The sequence below is a fragment of the Erinaceus europaeus genome, chromosome 7 (genome assembly GCF_950295315.1).
Source record: "Erinaceus europaeus chromosome 7, mEriEur2.1, whole genome shotgun sequence".
Taxonomy (NCBI): domain Eukaryota; kingdom Metazoa; phylum Chordata; class Mammalia; order Eulipotyphla; family Erinaceidae; genus Erinaceus; species Erinaceus europaeus.
This window is the reverse complement of record NC_080168.1, coordinates 63,831,149-63,851,022: the sequence shown is the minus strand read 5'-3', so window position 1 is coordinate 63,851,022 and position 19,874 is coordinate 63,831,149. Positions and strand designations below refer to the sequence as shown.

The window sequence follows — 19,874 nt, the reverse complement described above, 5'->3', positions numbered from 1 at the left end:
AACCATCCCCACCCCACCTCCACCCAGGGCCTTCTTTTCAAGATCCATTTTTAGTGAGAGAGGGAAAAGAGAGCAAGAGATGGGAAGGATCGAACCTGTAGCCTCCGGAGCCTCGAGCATATATGCTGGTGCTCGGCCAGGCCGAGCCAACTGTAGCTCCTCACTGTTAACTTGCTCCTTGGTGCCTGCTTTTGGGTGGGGTAGGGTGGGGCAGTTCTGCTCTGGGTCCTGTTGGTGCCCCAGGAGACTGACACGGCTATGCTGGACGATTGTAGAGGCGTCAACCCCTTGCCATGCGATGTGAGTTCGGGCCAGGACTCCCGGTGGCGGCTGCAGTATGACATCTACCAGTACTTCTTGCCAGAGGGGGACCTCACGGAAGGGGCTGCGCTTCAGCACCTGCAGAGGATGGCCGGTGTGGCCCAGGTGGCAGCCAATGCCCTCAAGGTCAGTCCCGCTCTTTGTCATCTGGTCAGGTGGGGTCAGGGAGGGGAGAGGCTGCCAGCTACTTGTTTTTTGATTGCTTTTTGAGGCTGTCACTTGAGGTCTGGTGGACTTTTTCCCTCTGTCCCTCTTCCATTTTAGCGAGCCTTCCTTCTTTTTTTTCTTTGTTTCATTTGAACATTTATTAATGATAGATAAAATCAGAGCATCACTTTAAAATTCATTTATAATTATCTAGGTGCTGGGTGGTGACTCACCTGATAGAGCACACATCACCTTGTGTAAGGTCCACAGTTCCAGCTCCTGGTCCCCACCTGCAGGGGGAGCTTCACAGTGGTGAAGCAAGTCTGCAGATGTCTCTTTCTCTCTCTTTTTAATTTTTACTTATAAAAAGAAAACACTGACAAAAACCATAGGATAAGAGGAGTACAACTCCACACAATTCCCACCACCAGAACTCTGTATCCCATCCCCTCTCCTGATAGCTTACTATGGACCCAGGATCATTATGGGGTGCAGAAGGTGGAAGGTCTGGCTTCTGTAATTGTTTCCCCACTGAACATGGGTGTGGGCAGGTCGGCATACTCCCAGCCTGTCTCTCTCTTTCCCTAGTGGGGTGGGGCTCTGGGGAAGTGGGGCTCCAGGACACATTGGTGGGGTTGTCTGCCCAGGGAAGTCTGGCTGGCATCATGCTAGCAGCAGATGTCTCTTTCTGTCTCCCCCTTCCCTCTTCATTTCTCTCTGTATCCAAAATAAATTTTTATGCTTATTTTTAATTTTTTTATTATCTTTATTTATTTATTGGATAGAGACAGCCAGAAATTGAGAGAGAAGGGAGAGAAAGAGGGAGGGAGAGAGGGAGAGAAAATGAGGGTGAGGGTGGGAACGAGGGAGGGAGAGAGAGAGAGAGAGATAGAGTGTCAGTCCAGCAGCACTGCTAAACCACTTGCAAAGCTTTCCCCTGCAGATGGGACTTGAACCTGGGTCCTTGCACATTGTAACATGTGCGTTCAACCAAGTGCATTACCACCCAGCCCCCAAAATAAATTTTTAAAAAATATTTTAAAAAGATAATTATCTGAATTCTTATTTTTGCTTTCTTTTGATTATTATTATTATTTATTGGATAAAGAGAGAAATCAAAAAGGGAAGGAGAAGAGAGAAATACCTGTAACACTGCTTTACTGCTCATGAAGCTTCCCCTCTTCTCTAGGGGCTTGAATCTGGGTTAAGAGAAAGAAAGAAAAGCAGTTATAGGGGCTGGGCGGTGGCTCACTGGTTGAGCGCACATAGTAATAAGGGCAAGGATCTGGTTTGAGTGCCCACCTGCAGGGAGTTGCTTCATAAGTGAATCAGGTCTGCAGGTGTGTATCTTTCTCTTTCTCTATCTTCCCCTCCCCTCTCAATTTCTCTGTGCTATAAAAAAAAAAAAAAAAAATCAAAGTAAATGGCCTTAGGAGCAGGGAATTTGTAGTGCAGGCATCAAGCCCCAGTGATAACCCTGCAGGCAAAAGAAACGAAAAACAGCTATAGCAGGGGTAGACAGCATAGTGGTTATGCAGAGACTCTCATCCCTGAGTCTCCAAAGCTCTGAGCTGAGCTGAGCTGTGCTCTGGTTAAAAAAAATAAAATAAAAAGCTACTATAGACATTTTCAAGGCTAGATCGAGAAATGGTGATGCAAAAGGACTTTCTTTTTTTTAAAAATATTTTATTTATTCCCTTTTGTTGCCCTTGTTGTTTTATTGTTGTAGGTATTATTGTTGTTGTCGTTGTTGGATAGGACAGAGAGAAATGGAGAGAGGAAGGGAAGACAGAGAGGAGGAGAGAAAGACAGACACCTGCAGACCTGCTTCACCACCTGTGAAGCGACTCCCCTGCAGGTGGGGAGCTGGGGTTCGAACCGGGATCCTTATGCCGGTCCTTGTGCTTTGCGCCACCTGCGCTTAACCCGCTGCGCTACAGCCCGACTCCCGCAAAAGGACTTTCATGTCTCAGACACTGAATGCCCCAAGTTCAGTTCCTAGCACCACTATGAGCTAAAACTGAGCATTGTGCTAGTAAAAAAATCAAAATATTGGGGGCCGGGAGGTCGTGCAGTGGGTTAAGTGCACATGGCACAAAGTGCAAGGACCAGAGTAAGGATCCTGGTTTGAGCCCCTGGCTCCCCACCTGCAGGGGAGTCACTTTACAAGCAGTGAAGCAGGTATAGGTGTCTCTCTTTCTCTCCCCTTCTATGTCTTCCTCTCCTCTCTCCATTTCTCTCTGTCCTATCCAACAATGGTGACATCAGTAACAGTCAAACAAGGGCAACAAAATGGAGTAAATAAATATTAAAAAAATTAAAAAATATATTTTTATAAAATATAAAAATATTTTATAATTTTATAATGGGCTGGGAGGTAGTGCAGTGGGTTAAGTGCACATGGTGCAAAGCATAAAGATCCTGGTTTGAGTCCCTGGCTCCCCACCTACAGGGGTGGGGTGCTGGTGCTCACGTGGAGTGCCTCCAACCAGAAGGTAAGCCACTGGCTTCTCCGTCACAAGTTCTAGGGACTCTGTGATGCAGTAAGAATGCCAGGAGAGATCCTAGTATGAACCTCTAGTTTATTCAGGGTAATCACAAGGCTTTATAGCAAACGGAACAAAGGACATTTTTCACATATGTCAGAAATTACAGGTTTCTTAAAGGTCAGCTTGCCCCTATAGTGGGGAGGGGTGTGAATGACAAGAATTGATGTGATACCAAAAGGTCGAGACAGTTGTTTTCCATGCAGGCATCTTAATTATCCAAAGGTATTAAGAAAAACATAGTGGCTAAACCAGTAGAATGAGATGATACAGAAAGAGGCAAGGCTTGATGTAAATCATAGATATCAAAGGCAAGAAAATAGATGTGGGGGTCTCACTGCCAAGTCACTGGCAAGGGTGTATGATAAAGTGTGCTCTCTTATATGATCAAAAGGTGAATTTATAGTGAACGTGTGAACTTTGAATGACTATAGTGAACTTTGAGTGAACCCTCAAGCAGGTAGCCATTTGGCCTGCTAGCAGGGGAAACTAAGTATGAGAGGCTTGTAGGCTCTCTTCTGTGAGCTTTAGAGGCTAACAAGGGGAAACTGAGTCATGGAAGACTTTTCCCTCTTAGCTCATTCCTATATGGGAGAGGCTAACAGATGGGGTGTCTTTCCAGACCTCCATCCAAGGATGGAAGAGCTCCCCTAAGCTCTACCAAGCTTTCACATAGTCCTATGAGGGGGGGGCGGGGGGGGTTTGTTTCACAACTGGTGAAGCAGGTCTGCAAGTGTCTGTCTTTCTCTCCCCTCTCTGTCTTCCCTCCTCTCTCAATTTTCCTCTGTCTTATCCAACAGTAACAACAGCAATAACAATAATAACAACAGGGGCAACGAAAATGGGAAAAAATAGCCTCCAGGAGCAGTGGATTCATAGTACAGAGTCCGAGCCCCAGAGATAACCCTAAAGGCACAAGAAAAAGTGTCCAGAGAGACAGCTTAGGAGATACACATATGCGAGACCCTAGGTTCAGTCCCTGGCACTACAATAAAAGACTTTTGTTTTAAGTGGGTTGATGGGAACAGGTATTGGCACTCCCAGTTGAGTCCACACGTTATCATCGGAGAGGACTTGGCTTTGAGTCTCTGCTTCCCTGTTTGTATGGCAGAAGCTTTGAAAGTGATGAAGCAGGTCTGAAAGTGTCTCCCTTTCCCCCCTTCCTCTTTTTCTCCCCCTCTCAATTTCTCTGTCCTATCCAAAATAAAAGAAAAAAGGAAATAAAATATCTTCCAGGAGTGGTAGATATGTAGTGCCTGTGTTGAGCCCAAGCAATAGCCATAATAGAAGTTTTTTAAAAGTGGATTGGTGTGGAGTCCCACACCGATTTTGGGTCCCACCTTCCTTCCCTGGCCGTTGGGGAGACGGAGGTCAGAGCAGCTCTCTGGGGGTCCTGGGGTAGCTCTGTGTGCTGAGGGCAAAGTGCTAGAGAGACGAGCAGTCAGCTCTGGGAGAGCATCAGTGGGGCAACTCATTTATTGAAAGAAAAGGCAGGCAAATAGACCCATAACTCGGGGTGGGGGGCGGGGGAGCGGGAGTTGAGGTAACCATTAACCCAAACACAGAGCAACACAATGCATAGTCACATTTTGACCTACAGACTGATCACAAGTAAAAGATTACCACACAAGGTTTGGTCACAAGCTTTACAATGTACATTTTTCCAGAGGTAGATTGCAAGTACTTTAGGGCATCAGTGGGGAAAAGGGAGGCAGCTGAGCAATCTGTTTACTGGCAGTTTTTAAATTAATAACGCACAGTAATCTATGGCTTTTAATTAAATAAGGAAAGGGGGGAGGTGTGGCATGTGTAGAAAGGCGCCCATGTCTGGGGGTCCAGCCATCATAAATTCCAGAGGTCAGGGGGGACCAGCCATATCTCAGCCTGTGTGTGTGTGTGTGTGTGTATATGTGGGGGTGGGTAGGTTTGGAGTCAGACCTGCTCAGACTTCATGGAAACTATGGCCTGGACTTTCCCAGGCAATGGGTCCAGCCCCTAACAGGTTGGTTGGTAAGAGCCAGGTGGTGGCACACCTGGTTGAGCACACACCTTACAGTGCATAAGGACCCAGGCTCAAGCACCTGGTCAAGTATTAAGAGTAGTGAAGCAGTGTTGCAGGTGTCTCTCCCCCCTCTTTTTTTCATGCTTAATTTAATTTATTTATTCTGGGATAGAGATAGAGAGAAATAAAGAAGGGAGGGGGAAATAGAAAGGGAGAGAGACAGAGAGATACCTGCAGCCCTGCTTCATAACATGTGAAGCTTTCCCCCTGCAGGTGGGGACCAGGGCCACCCCACTCTCTTTCACACACTTCCCTCTCAATTTTCTCCATGTCCAAAAAAAAAGTGGGTTGGTGTATGTTTTCAACAGTATTGATAAGTTAGTTTAGTCCAGGGAAGTGGCTTACTGCTAGAGCACAGGACTTGCAGTCCAGAGTTTGACTCCTTGTAGTGCATCTACCTTGAGAGTGATGCTTTGGCTCCTACTGTCACATTAAATCAATTGTCAGTCTTAGAAATATAAATCTGTTCTGTAGCCGACTATCCCGAGATGTCAGGACTACGACAATGCTGCTCAGCTGATTATCTGAACACTAACCATGCACCGCTTGGGGCTTCAGGTGGTGACCCTAACCGAGGATGATAAGACAACCATGTCCTTCTCTTCCCTTGGTGGACAAGGGGTCATCTACAATGTCATCGTCAGGGACCCAATCCTGAACACATCTGCTGCTTATGTGCCTGTGCATACGTACGCCTGTGGCCTTGGGACTCCACAGGGCGGCTGTTCAACCCTCGGTGAGTTACCTGCACAGCAGCCTGGGAAGTGGCCTCCCTGGCCCCACAGGCATCTGGCATGCAACGTAGTGTTGGTCCGCTTCTAAATTCTGCTTCTAAGACCCCTTCTGTTGCGTTGCTTGATGCTGTGGTCTATTTACTAATCATTGTTTTGTTTGCACTGGTTTAATCCCCACTGATTTGTGCTCTTTTTCCACTCCGCCCCCTCTCCTAGTCACATCCTGTTTTCCACCATTTAATCCTGCACCATGAATCCGCCGCTCCTGGAGGCCTTTTTTTTTCCCCTTTTGTTACCCTTGTTGTAGCCTTATTGTTGTTATTATTATTATTGTTGATATCGTTTGTTGTTGGATAGGACAGAGAGAAATGAAGAGAGGAGGGGAAGACAGAGAAGGGGAGAGAAAGACAGACACCTGCAGACCTGCTTCACCACTTGTGAAGCGAATCCCCTGCAGGTGGGGACCTAGGGGCTCGAACCAGGATCCTTACTCTGGTCCTTGCGCTTTGCGCCACATGCGCTTAATCTGCTGCATTACCGCCCGACCCCCCATTTCTTTCTTTCCTTCCCTCCCTACTTCCCTTTCTTTTACTGTCACCAAGGTTATCACTGAGGCTGTGCCTGTGCTATGAATCCACCATTTCAGAGGCCATTTTTCCCTTTTTAATTTTTATTTGAGAGGACAGAGAGGAATTGAGAGGTTAGAGAAGACAGAGAGGGAGAGATAAAGAGAGACACCTGCACACTTCACTACTCATGAAGTTTTTTTTTCCCCTGGAGGTGCGGAGCTGGGGCTCAAACCCTGGTCCTTGTGTATGATAATGTATGCCACTGCCCAGCCCCCTACTGATCTCTACTTAATCTACAGATGTTACTGAATTTTAGTAGTTATTTCACCACCAACACTACAACAAAATTCATTAAAAAAAAAAAAAAAGAAAGAAACTGTGCCATGGAACCTATCAGGCGGTAGCACAGAGGGTTAAGCGCACATGGCGCAAATGCAGGGACTGGCGTAAGGATCCCGGTTCGAGCCCCTGGGTCCCCACCTTTAGGTGGGGTCACTTCACAAGCAGTGAAGCAGGTCTGTAAGTGTCTATCTTTCTTTCCCCTCTCTGTCTTCCCCTCCTCTCTCGACTTCTCTCTGCCCTATCCAACAACAACAATAATAATAACAACAACAATGATAACAACCAGGGCAACAAAAGGTGAAAAAAAAAAGCCTCCAGGAGCAGGAGCAGTGGATTCATTGAGCCCCAGCAATAACCCTGGGGGCAAAAAAGTAAAGAAAAAAAACTAAAAAGAATCTATCCGATAATGCCTTCCATTTAACTAACCTGTTAACTAGTTGTAATCTAGAATGCTGTCTCTTACTTCTGGCTTGATCTTTTTTGTTTTATATATATTGTACTATTCTGTTTGGTACTAGGACTTTATTCATGTGAGATTCCATAATCCCATACAGATTTATCTTTACTTTCTTTTTTAATTTTTTTTATTGCTATCAGAGTTATTGCTGGGGCTTGGTGCTGGCACTATGAATCCACTGCTCCCGGGGCCTTTTTCCCCTTCTTTTTATTTCGTTGGATAGAACTGGGAGAAATTGAGAGGAGAAGGAGAGAGAGTCAGAGAGACACTTGCAGACCTGCTTCACCACTCGCAAAGCTTTCCCCTTGCAGGTGGGAACCAGGGGCTCAAACCCGGGTTCTGGTGTGTTGCGACGTGTGTTCAACTAGGTGCACCACCACCTGGTGCCAAAGAATGTCTTTTTACATAAACATTGTTATCTTCCCTACCCTACTCTGTCTTTTTTTTTTTTTTAAGATTTCATTAATTATTTAGAAAAGAGGAAAGTGGATCAGAGCATCACTCTGACACATTTTATATTTATTTATTTATTTAAAATTTTTTATTATCTTTATTGGATAGAGACAGCCAGAAATCAAGAGGGAAGGGGGTGATAGAGAGGGAGAGAGACTCCTGCAGCACTGCTTTACCACTCACAAAGCTTTCCTCCTGCAGGCAGGGACTGGGGGCTCAAACCCCGGTCCTTGTGCATCATTATACGTGCGCTCAACTAGGTGCGCCACCACCTGGCTCCCACATTATATATATATATTTTTTTCCTCTTTTTTGTTGCCCCCTTTTAAAAATATTTATTTTCCCTTTTGTTGCCCTTTTTTTTTTATTGTTGTAGTTATTGCTGTTGTTATTGCTGTTGTCGTTGTTAGATAGGACAGAGAAAAATGGAGAGAGGAGGGGAAGATAGAGAGGGGGAGAGAAAGACCAACACCTGCAGACCTGCTTCATCACCTGTGAATCAACTCCCCTGCAGGTGGGGAGATGGGGGCTCGAACAGGGATCCTTATGCCAGTCCTTGCGCTTTGAGCCACATGCAATTAACCCGCTGCTCTACCACCTGACCCCCTATATTTATTAATTTTCCCTTTTATTGCCCTTGTTTTTCATTGTTGTTGTAGTTATTGTTGTTATTGATGTCTTCATTGTTGGATAGGACAGAGAGAAATGGAGAGAGAAGGGGAAGATGGGAGAGAAAGATAGACACTTGCAGACCTGCTTCACTGCTTGTGAAGCAAGTCCCCTGCAGGTGGAGAGCCAGGGGCTCAAACTGGGATCCTTACGTGGTCCTTGTACTTTGCACCACTTGCACTGAACCCGCTGCACTACCTCTCGACTCCCCACTCTGCTGTCTTTAAGCTTCATTCAAATGAATAAATACAAATAACCCAGTTGGATGCATAACCCACTCACTGTTCCTCATTTTCAGGACGAGTATCTACCAAAGTGTTCTTCACTCTCTTCGCCCTGTTTGGCCTCTTCATCTGTTTCTTTGGGCACAGATTCTGGAAAACAGGTAACCTAAGGCTGTTTGTGTGCTGGTGGTCTTCTTTCCTGGTGCCACTGAGCAATCTCTTCTGTGCCAGGAGCCGGCAGGGAGCTACCTATCTCTGCTGCTTGTGGGTTTGTGCCTGGATCCTCTCAGTCTCAACAGTAGACTGAAAACTCCACTTGCCAGGTGGAGGTGAAATGAGGTTTCCACAGCAAACTTCCATGGCCAGACTGGCTGAGTGAGGAAAGATGACTGAGGTTGAGCATCTGGAGTCTGTGTGGATGGAGAGAAGGGAAGCCATGGTAATGACAAAAACAACACGAGAGTAAATTAAATTTGTACCCACCTAAGCGTAACGTGTGGTTTTTGCTTGTTCCCTTTTCTTGATGGCTTGTGACCAGAACTATTCTTCATGGGGTTCATCATTGCGGGGTTCCTCTTCTACATCCTGGTCACGAGGGTGACACCTGCTGCCTATGATGGTGAGTGACCATGCCAGCTAGCTCTGTTGGGTGTTCCTGAGGATTTCCTTGTGTCCATGCCGCCTGCCCCTCAGCTGTTTAACCAGGACTGGGTGTGACAGCCTCTCTCTCTGTGACATCCTGATATATTTTTTTAAATGTTTATCCTCTTTTGTTGCCTTTATTGTTTTATTGTTGTAGTTACTATTATTGTCATCATTGTTGGATAGGACAGAGAGAAATAGAGAGAGGAGGGGAAGACAGAGGGGGAGAGAAAGATAGACACCTGCAGACCTGCTTCACCACCTGTGAAGCGACTCTCCTGCAGGTGGGGAGCCAGGGGTTCAAACTGGGATCCTTATATTGGTCCTTGCGCTTTGCACCATGTGCACTTAACCCATTGCACTACTGCCTGACTCCGTATATATTTATATTTATATTAGTATTTATTTCATCAGAGCACTGCCAAGCTCTGATTTATGGTGATGCAGGGAGTGAACCTGGGACTTTGGAGCCTCAGGCATGTGATTCTCTCAGTATAACCATTATGCTCTCTCCCCTGCTCATATGTATTTATTTGTGTAGAATAACAGGTCAATAACTAACTAAACATTTCCTGTGCTATGCACATTTAGACTTTTTCTCCTGGTTTTTCATTTCCCTGGTGAAGTCCTTGGTACATATAGACTCAGTAATAAGCCATACTGATGAGAGACCTGTGACAGCTCAAGGAACTTCTCTTGTCATGTCACACATTTGGGATTCAGGCCAGCTCTGCCTCCCAAGCCCAGGTCTATCTTGTTGAGCTGCAGGTTGAGCTCTGGCAGAGCCCATGGCCTCCCTGCCCTGGCTGTCCCCAGTCCTGGACCTGTAGTCTGTGTCCACCCCCACCTCTACTCAGTCTCCTCTCTTCTCCCCTGTGCAGTGCGGCTGATCCTCACAGCAGTTGTGGGCTGTATCGGCGGGCTCCTTGTGGTGGCGGTGTGGTGGCGATTTGGAACACTCCTGCTCTGCTTGCTATGCCCTGGCATGGTGCTGGGCACGCTGGGGTACGGCGTGCTGCTCCTCACTCCTATGGGTAAGGGATGCCTACTATGGCTTGGGTCACCACACAGAGGAAAGAAGGGCTGGGGCTAGCCCAGTCTCTTCTCAGCTGTCCTGGTTAATAAATTCAGGGCCTGTACCGTGACAGGCTACTCTTAAAAACGGGATGCGGGAGATGCGGGAGACGGCCTGTAGTGCAGCGGGTTAAGCACATGTGGCACAAAGCACAAGGACCGGCCTAAGGATCCTGGTTTGAGCCCCTGGCTCCCCACCCGCAGGGGAGTCAATTTACAGGTGGTAAAGCAGGTCTGCAGGTTTATATCTTTCTCTCCCCCTCTCTGTCTTCTCTTCTTCTCCATTTCTCTCTGTTCTAACAACGATGACATCAATAACAACAACACTAATAACTACAATAAAAAAAAGGGCAACAAAAGGGAAAATAAATAAAAAAAAAAGATGAGGGCTGGGCAGAAGTGTGTCTGGTTAAATGCACATATTATTATGCACAAGTACTCAGGTACGAGCTCCCACTCCCCACCTGCGGGGTGGGGGGTGCACTTCACAAGTGATAAAGCAGGTCTGCAAGTGTCTCTCTGTTTCTCCCTCTCTATTTCCTCTCCCCTTTCATTTTCTTTCTGTCCTATCAAGTATAGTCGAAAGGAGAGGAAAGAAAAGGGGGGGGGGGAGGAAGAAATGGCCACCAGGAGACATGGGTTCATAGTGCTGGCACCAAGCCCCAGCAGTAACCTAGGTGGCAAAAAAAACAAAAACAAAACAAAAAAAACCACAGATGATTCTCACACACTCCCTGGTCCTTCCACGAAAGCTTCAGTCTATGCCTGCCTCCAGATGTTGAGAAGGTGGCATTTAAATCGGTGAATTCTTTGCTTTTTTTTTTTTTTTTGAAGATTTTCTTTCTTTTTTTTTTTTTTTTAAAGATTTTATTTATTTATTTATTAATGAGAGACACAGGAGGAGAGAGAAAGAGCCAGACATCACTCTGGTACATGTGCTGCTGGGGATTGAACTCAGGACCTCATGTTTGAGAGTCCAATGCTTTATCCACTGTGCCACCTCCCAACCACAGATTTTATTTCTTTATTCACAAGAAAGATAGGAGGAAAGAGAGAAAGAACCAGACATCATTCTGGTACATGTGCTGCTGGGGATTGAACCCAGGACCTCATTTATTGAGAGTCCAATGCCGTATCCACTGCACCACCTCCCAGACCACAGCAAACTTATTAAATTTTTTTAACTCATTTAAATTTGTTTAATTATCTTTATTTATTTATTGGATAGAGACAGCCAGAAGTCAAGAGGGAAGGGGGTCAATAGACAGGGAGACAGACACTTGCATCCCTGCTTCACCACTTGCAAAGTTTTCCTCCTGTAGGTGGGGACTGGGGTCTTCAACCTGGGTCCTTGTACATTGTAACAGATGTGCTCAACCAGGTGCACCATCATCTGGCCCCCGTGACCTCCTGTTTACTCTGGATTCCTGTTTGCTTTTTTCAGGAAACCTAGGCGTCTTTCAAGATGATGCCGTGTACTGGGTGGCCTTCTGTTTGATGGCTCTGATCGTTCCGGTGATTTTCCTGGCCTGCCTCCGTGTGGTAAGTGCTTCTGCAGTGGTCAGATGTAACCATCATGCCTTCCTGGTCTTCTAGATAATCACGTGTGGTGGCTTTTTAACTACTTCGCTTACTAAGGAGGGCTGCATCACCTCACAGGTTCCAACTAACCTTGTTGGGTCATGTCAGTAACACAGCAACTTGATATACCAGAGGTCCTGGGTTCAATCCCCAGCACCACCATAAGCCAGAGTTAACAGTGCTGCTGCTACCGCTGTTTCTGCTGCTGTCGCTGTTTCTGCTGCTGTCACTGCTTCTGCTGCTGTCACTGCTTCTCCTCCCCCTCCCCCTCCCCCCTCCCCCTCCCCCTCCTCCTCTTCCTCCTCCTTTTCCTTTTCCTTCTTTTTCTTTTCCTTTTCCTTCTCCTTCTTATTACCACCACCAGGGTTATCTTGAGGGCTTGGTGCCTGCAAGATGAAATCTGTCACTCCTGGCAGCCATTTTCCTTTTTCTTTCTTTTATTTGATAAGACAGAAATTGAGAGAGGGGAGAAAGAGAAGGGAGACACTTGCAGTCCTGACTCACCACTCATGAAGCTTCCTCCCCCTTGTAGGTGGGGACTGGGGTTTGAACCTGCTTCCTTGTGCACTGTGTGAACTCAGCCAGGTGTACCAATCCCCAGCAGCCCCACTTTATAAGTGTGCCTTTAACACTGGGGGCAGAGCAGGACAGGTTGTCATGGAAGCAGCAGCCTAGGTGTCTGCAGCTGATCACACTGGACCAGTGGAGCCTTCTCCTCAGGTGAATAGCTGTTGAAGGGCTCACCTGGGGTCTGGAAGGTGGTTTCAATTCATCTTTTCAGGCAACCTTTGTTTAGCTTGGAGACTGATTCCTTTTTTTTTTGTTCCCCAGAAGGTCAGAAGTGCATCCCTTGGGGGTTGTATTGTTAAATGGGAAACTGGGGGATGTTATACATGAACAAACTATTGTATTTACTGTTGAATGTAAAACATTAATTCCCCAATAAAGAAATAAATTAAAAAAAAAAAAGTGCATCCCTGTGATTGGGCTAGAGCTGAGTGTTAGGTACTCTGGCGTTGCTGGAAGTGAGGCCTGAGTGCTCCCTGTTTCCTATTTCCACAGATGAACATCCTGGCCTGTGGCCTTGTGGGCTCTTACACTGTGGTCTTGGCTGTGGGCAGTTACTCCTACACCAGCCTGTCTTTCATCACCCTCAACATTCTCAAGAGAGCACTGTACCCAGACTTCCGCCGAGCTTTCACTAGCGTGCCTTTGCAGACCAACGGTAAGACCTAGGAGCCAGGGAGGTGGAGGGCTGTGCTGACAGGCCAAAGAAGAGACACTCACCACACAGATGCCTCTTGATTCATTATTGTTTTTTTTCTTTTATTATTTTTAAAATTGCTATCAGAGCTATCTCTAGGGTTCTACCACTCTTGGCGGTCATTATTTCTTTTTTAATTTTTATTTATTTATTATTATTTTTATCAGAGCACTGCTTAGCTCTGACTTATGGTGGTACAGGAGATTGAACCTGGGACTTTGGAGCCTCGGACATTTAAAAATTTTCTTCTTTCTATTTTTTTCCCCCTTTTGTTGCCCTTGTTGTTTTATTGTTGTTGTAGTTGTTATTGATGTCATCATTGTTAGATAGGACAGAAAGAATTGGAGAGAGGAGGGGAAGACAGGGGGAGAAAAAGATAGAAACCTGCAGGGGAGTTGGGCGGTAGCGCAGCGGGTTAAGTGCACGCAGCGGGTTAAGTGCACAGGGCGCAAAGCACAAGGACTGGTGGGAGGATCCCAGTTGGGGCCTCCAGCTCCCCACCTGCAGGGGAGTCGCTTCACAGATGGTGAAGCAGGTCTGCAGGTGCCTGTCTTTCTCTTATCCTCTGTCTTCCCCTCTTCTCTCTATTTCTCTCTGTCCTATCCAACAACAACGATATCAACAACAATAAAACAACAGTGGCAACAAAAGGAAATAAATAAATATTAAAAAAAAAAAAAAGAAAGAAAGAAACCTGCAGACCTGCTTCACCACCTGTGAAGTGACTTGCCTGCAGGTGGGGAGTTGGGGGCTCAAACCGGGATCCTTATGCTGGTCCTTGTGCTTTGCACCACCTGTACTTAATTCACTGCACTATTGCTTGACCCCCTTCTTTCTATTTTATTTGCTGGGACAGAGAGAGGAGGAGATGACAGAGAGGAGAAAGAAAGAGACACTTGCAGACCTGATTCACTCCTCATGAAGCTTCCCCCCTGCAGGGGGGGAAGTGGGGCTAAAACCTGGATCCTTGTGCACTGTAATATGTGCGCACAATTGGGTCTTCCTCTACCTGTACCTTCCTCAATATAGACACACACAATTGCTTTTTTTTTTTTTTTTTTTGTCTTCTGTGAGACAGTTTCACATGGGAGAGGAGCCTAAGCTCCACTCCGGTACATAGGGTACTAGAACTCAAACTGGGAGCCTTAGGTGTGCAAGTCCTGTGCTCTGCCAGCTGAACTATTTTCCTAGCTGTAAACACTTCTAAAACTATAGGGTTTGGTAGGTAGCTCATCTGGTAGAATGCTGGGACTCACTGCCTACACAGCTGTACCACTCCTGGTGTCCATTTTGTTTTTTCCTATTTTCTCCAGAGACAGAGAGAAAGGGGAGGAAGAGGGAGAGGAGAAGGGGGGAGAGAGAAGGAAAGTACTGCTCTAACCACTTGTGGAGCCTCCCTTCCACCCCCTACAGGCACTCCCACGGGGTGCCCAGGGATCACATCTGGGTCCTCCTTCGGGGTCAAGTGTGTACTGGGTGAGCTACCTGCTGGCCACGAGAGTTTTCTCTTTCTTTTCTGGGCACTATTATTTATTTATTCTTTATTGCCACCAGGGTTATCACCTGCATGATCGACCAATCCATTGCTCTTGGTGGCTCCCCCCCCACCTTTATTTGATAGGGCAGAGAAATTTTGAGAGGGGTAGGGGAGATAGAGAAGGAGAGAGACAGATACACCTGTAGTACTTGTTTCACCACTCATGCAGGTAGGATGTGTATGTGTGTGGTGGGGGGAGGGGAAGCTGGAGCTGAAACCCATGTCCTCGCATTCGGTAATGCATGTGCTTGACCAGGTGCACTGCCGTCTGCCCCTGGGTTGAGTTCTCAGGCTCTGGAGTTCAGCCACTTAGGAGGTTCTGTAGTGATAGTACTTTAGGCTTTCATGCATGAAGTCCCAAATTTGATTCCTGGTACTGCATAAGCCAGAGTGCTGTTCTGACCTCTCTCCTCTCTCTCTCTCTTTCTCCCCCTTTTGCTATTTCATAAACTACATGAGAGAATCTAAAAAACAGAAATATATATATTTCTTTCCCTGCAAGAGCACTAATCAGCTCTGGTTTATGGTGGTGCAGGGGATTGAACCTGGGACTTTGGAGCCTTAGGCATGAGAGTCTCCTTGTACAATTACGCTATCTACCCCCTTTTTATTTTTATTAAAAAAATTTTTTTTAAAGTATTTTATTTTATTTTTGAGAGAGATGCAGAGAGAGAAAGACACAGAGAGAAACACCAGAGCACTGCACAGCTCTGGCTTGTGGTGGTTCAGGGGATTGAACCTGGGACTTTGGAGACTCAGGCATGAGAGTCTCTTTGCATAACCATTATGCTATCTACCCCTCCCCCTCTTTTTTTTAATGAGACAGAGGGAGAAAGAAATAGCAAGTCCAGAGCACTCCAGGTTCTGGTTTATGGAAGTGCTAGGGATTAAACCTAGGGCCTCATAGCCTCACACGAGTTTTTTTGCACAACCATTATGCTGTTTCCCAAGCCTGTGTGTATGTATATGTATTTTAATTCAGAGAGAGAGAGAGACGTGTGTTGTTAAAATTTTCGGAATGCTCTTGCCGGGCTGGCTAGCTTCACGGCGGGTAACAGAGACGCGGAGACAACAGCTGGGCAGGGAAGCTGTATTTCTTTATTCAGGAACAACGATTCATAAACTAAGACAAACTAATCACCGAACAAAACTCCGCTGTCTCTTTGCGGCGGCGCAAGCACTCTCTCCTACTCTGTCCCTCTCCAACTCAGGAACTCTGGAACTCTCGTACTGGGGAACCCTCTGAAACTCTGGCACTCTCGAACTCAGGAACTCTGTCTAACTGGCACTCTCTCTTACTCTCAAACTCAGGAACCGTCTCTTACTCTGGAACTCAGGAACCCAGGAACTCTGTCTCTCTGGCACTCTCTCACTCAGGAACCCTCTCCCGGGGTTCCTTGGGGCGGGGCCAAGCAGGCCCGCGAAATTAATAGGACTGATCCAATTCTCTTGGCGGGGGAGGGCTTGAACAAACCAAAGTAAAGCATACGACAGACGTGTGTGTGTGTGTGTGTGTGTGTGTGTGTGTGAGAGTGTGTGTGTGTGTGTGTGTATTTTATTTCCGAGAGAGACCAGAGTACTGCTCAGCTCTGGCTTACTGAGATGCTGGGGACTGAACCTGAGAATCAAGCCTCAGGCTTTTTGCATAACCATAGACTATGCTGTGTCCCCTGATCCCAAACAAAAATACAAAGGTTCAAACTGTGACTTCCTCCTACATTGCAGACTTCATCCTGCTGGCCGTGTGGGGCATGCTGGCCGTGAGCGGAATAACCTTGCAGATCCGGAGAGAGCTCGGGCAGCCGCCATTCCCTCCCCACCCCTACAAGCTCTGGAAGCGAGAGCAAGAGCGCAGGGTGACAAATGTATTGGATCCCAGCTACCACATCCCTCCGCTGAGGGAGAGGCTTTTTGGCCAGCTGGCCCAGATCAAAGAGCTCTTCCAGAAGGAAGAGTCCACCGGAGAGAGAACCCCCCTGCTTCTGTAGCTGCCCCCCTGTGCTGCTGTGGAATGTGGTCTGAATGGGCTCAGGGCTCTATGGGGTGAATCTGAACAGAGTCCAGCTTAGGGATCTTAGCTCTGCCTGGTGCTAGGCTCCCAGTTGATGCCTGGCATGGGGGTACCAGGGAGAGGAGGCAAACACTTAGAAAGCGGAACACAAAGGTCATGCTAGAGAGGCTTCTCCATTCTTAATACTTGAGGAATTTCCTTGTTTATAAATGACTGACCAATATATCTCACGAAGTAGATACACTACATATTAGTAAAGAGCAGTGACTCCCCCCACACCCCGTTTCTTTTTATAATTCCACAAGCAATTCTGTCACTTGAGTGCGTCTAAACTTGGTGGGGTGCTAGCTTGAGTCTTTAATTGGTTACTGTGGTTGGATCTGGATCTGTAGGGATTTGCTCCTGGCCTTTGAGCTTGGGAGGACAAAAGAAAGCCTAACTGCTCACCATCTGAGGACCTGCTCACATGCCTTTTCACTAGCATACATTATCTAAAAGCCTTTTTTTGTTTTCTTCATACCAGAGCACTACTGAGCTCTGTCTTATGGTGGTGCAGGAGACTTGAATCTGCAAAGTTGGAGCCTCAGGCATGAGTCCCTTTGCATAACCATTATGCTCTCTCCCTAAAAGATTTTTTTTGTTTGCTTTATTTTTGTGATAAAATACCAAAAAAAGGAAGTCGGGCGGTAGTGCAGTGGGTTAAGCACACGTGGTGCAAAGCGCAAGGACTGGCAGAAGGATCCCGGTTGGAGCCCCCGGCTCTCCACCTGCAGGGGTGTCGCTTCACAGGTGGTGAAGCAGGTCTGCTGGTGTCTATCTTTCTCTCCCCCCTCTGTCTTCCCCTCCTCTCTCCATTTCTTTCTGTCCTATCTAACAATGGTGACATCAATAACTACAACAACAATGAAAAACGAGGGCAACAAGAGAAAATAGTAAGTATTAAAAAATTGCTTTTCAATAAATTTTAAGTGTGTAGCTCTTACAGAAACTTTGTTTTCTGTTTCTGAAGATGGCAATTTTAATAGTTTTGATTATTTAAAATGGGCCAGTTTATACAGATCATAGTAATTTGGATGGTCTGTTCTTTTTCACTTCAAGTCCTTTTCAAAGTTTTGACAGAGTTGTGAACTTGCACTCCCCAAATTTTCTAGTAGTGTCAGCCAGTCGTGGATCAGGAAAAGTATTAAACTCCTGTAATCAATCACGTTGCCAGCTCATATCTAAATTTTAAAGTGGGTTGGGTGACATGAATTGTCTTATCATGAAACAAATTTGACTCCTGCCTTATCTTGCAGTCCTTTAACAGAGGCCTTTCAAAATGTGTATTCTCCAGTTCCCACCAATTGTTTTATTAGCTTTGCTCGAAAAGTTTTAAAAGAATCTTTCCTCCAAGAAGCTTTTGTTCCACCTGTGTTTGAAAGTGATCAGGAGGGAGTTGAAATTAAACCAGGTGTCTCATGGAGCAGTTTTTAATTAAGAGCTTGTATCCTGGGGGGAAGAGTCCCCTGAGTCTTGGTCCTTTTCTGCGTCCTCAAGGGAACACACCTGTTGCCTGCAGCTCCCCTCCCACCAGCCACCCTGCCCGCTGCCTTCTGTCTGCACTGTCAGCTGTGTCCTTGTGCCTCCCATGACCCTCTGGGTGCTGCATACTGGGTGCTTCTGAGTTCACCACTGTTGAAAAACAATGCTGCTTTCAGGGTTTCTTCACAGTGTAGTTTCTGAAGTTCTAGGTCGCTGGAAACTTTTTCAACTTTTGGTAAGACAGAAGAAAGTGAATAAATATATATTAAGCCAAACACTTTTGCTTTCAAAGCATTATACCTTGATGTTCTTTTACTATTGACTTTGTAACCCTTTATTGTCTATCACTTTAGTAACACATAACCATAGTTTTTTTTTTTAATTCAGCACAGGCAGTCTGACTTCTGCCCCATCATTGTACATTCTAACAAAAGAAAGAATCCTCATGGGTTATTTCTTTGTATCATCAAAAAATGCATTGCTGGTGAAAATTGTTTAAAAAAAAAAAAAGAATGTACTTTTGGAAGGGGGGTGAGAAATTGTCTTATTTTCTCATGATAATTTGTTAGTAATAAAAAAAAGTTGTATAATTTTATAATAAATACATATTTTAAAGAAATGGTAGTCTATAAAATTCTTTTATCAGTTATATTTGTATGATAGCAATGAGATGAGGTATTTCACTGCTAGACAAACAAACTGGGGCCTGGTAGTGGCGCACCTGGTTGAATGCATGCATTACCAAGTGCATGGGCCTCTCTTCAAGCCCCTGATCCATACCTGCAGGGTGAAGCTTCACAAGTGGTGAAGCAATGTTGCAGGTCTCTTCCCCCCATACCCTTTCAATTTCTCTGTCCTATTTAAAACAAAACCAAAAAACACCTTAAAAGTGCTCAGGATCTAATCAAGAGCATTGTGCATGCATGTTCTACAGTCTTCCAATTAAGCTATTTCCCTGGCCATTTTATTACTCAAGCTTATTTTTCCCCCTTAAGATTTATTTATGTATGAGATGTAGGGAGAGAGAACCAGAGCATCATTCTGGTACGTGAAATGCTGGGGACTGAACTCAGGACCTTGTGTTCACAGGTCAGAAATTCCCACCTCTTGGGCATCCAGATAAGAGTTACTCGTAAGATAGTGGTTTTGTGGTGGAGATGAAAAAAAAAAAAAAAGTCCTAAATATAAGTGGTTATGTAAGAAAGCAAAGTAAGTACTGTACTGCCTTCTATTAACTTGGAGACCATCCCAATTTTAAACACTCATCTTTATTGATAAAATAGGTTTCTGTACAGTATAGACATGAATTTGAAGTTCTGCTAGAAAAAAAAAGTATATGATGGGTAACAATTGCCATATATTAAAATTTTTTTTAAAACAAGATCTTAAAATGATATCTAAGCAAGAAAGCTAAGAATAGATTAACTCAAGTTGGTTACAAAATAATTATCAAGTCATCTTCTATAATAAAGCTGCCTCGGTGAATTGCCTCATAGACTTAATCTCAATTGTGTAGCATATTTTAATTTTGACTTGGGACAAAATCTGTATGGATATATGTGCCACCAACTTAAAAGGATACTTAACCTAGAAATTAAGAGAAAAGCTTAAAAATAAGAATTGTCATTTGTTTATAAATCTCAAGGCCTCTGAATGAGAAAAGAAATCTACTGAACATTAATGGGCCATCAGCCCTTGTCTGTTCAACCAAACCCACCAG

The 19,874-nt window shown here is 45.5% G+C and overlaps 1 protein-coding gene across 3 annotated transcripts in view; it reads left to right on the top strand.

Moving 5' to 3' along the window:
- The window catches only part of TM7SF3 (transmembrane 7 superfamily member 3), a 31,181-nt gene extending 13,704 nt beyond the window's left edge, over window positions 1-17,477 (top strand). The window contains exons 3-10 of one of the 3 annotated variants that reach the window (XM_060194573.1): window positions 276-447; window positions 5,635-5,812; window positions 8,599-8,685; window positions 9,063-9,143; window positions 10,048-10,200; window positions 11,685-11,782; window positions 12,884-13,046; window positions 16,348-17,477. In XM_060194573.1, the coding sequence (XP_060050556.1) occupies window positions 276-447; window positions 5,635-5,812; window positions 8,599-8,685; window positions 9,063-9,143; window positions 10,048-10,200; window positions 11,685-11,782; window positions 12,884-13,046; window positions 16,348-16,610 (1,195 nt within the window). In that variant the 3' untranslated portion in view covers window positions 16,611-17,477. The remainder of the gene's footprint in view (window positions 1-275; window positions 448-5,634; window positions 5,813-8,598; window positions 8,686-9,062; window positions 9,144-10,047; window positions 10,201-11,684; window positions 11,783-12,883; window positions 13,047-16,347) is intronic. The other 2 variants (XM_007538670.3, XM_060194572.1) reach the window with 2 other exon arrangements.
- The last annotated feature ends 2,397 nt before the right edge of the window (window positions 17,478-19,874 follow it).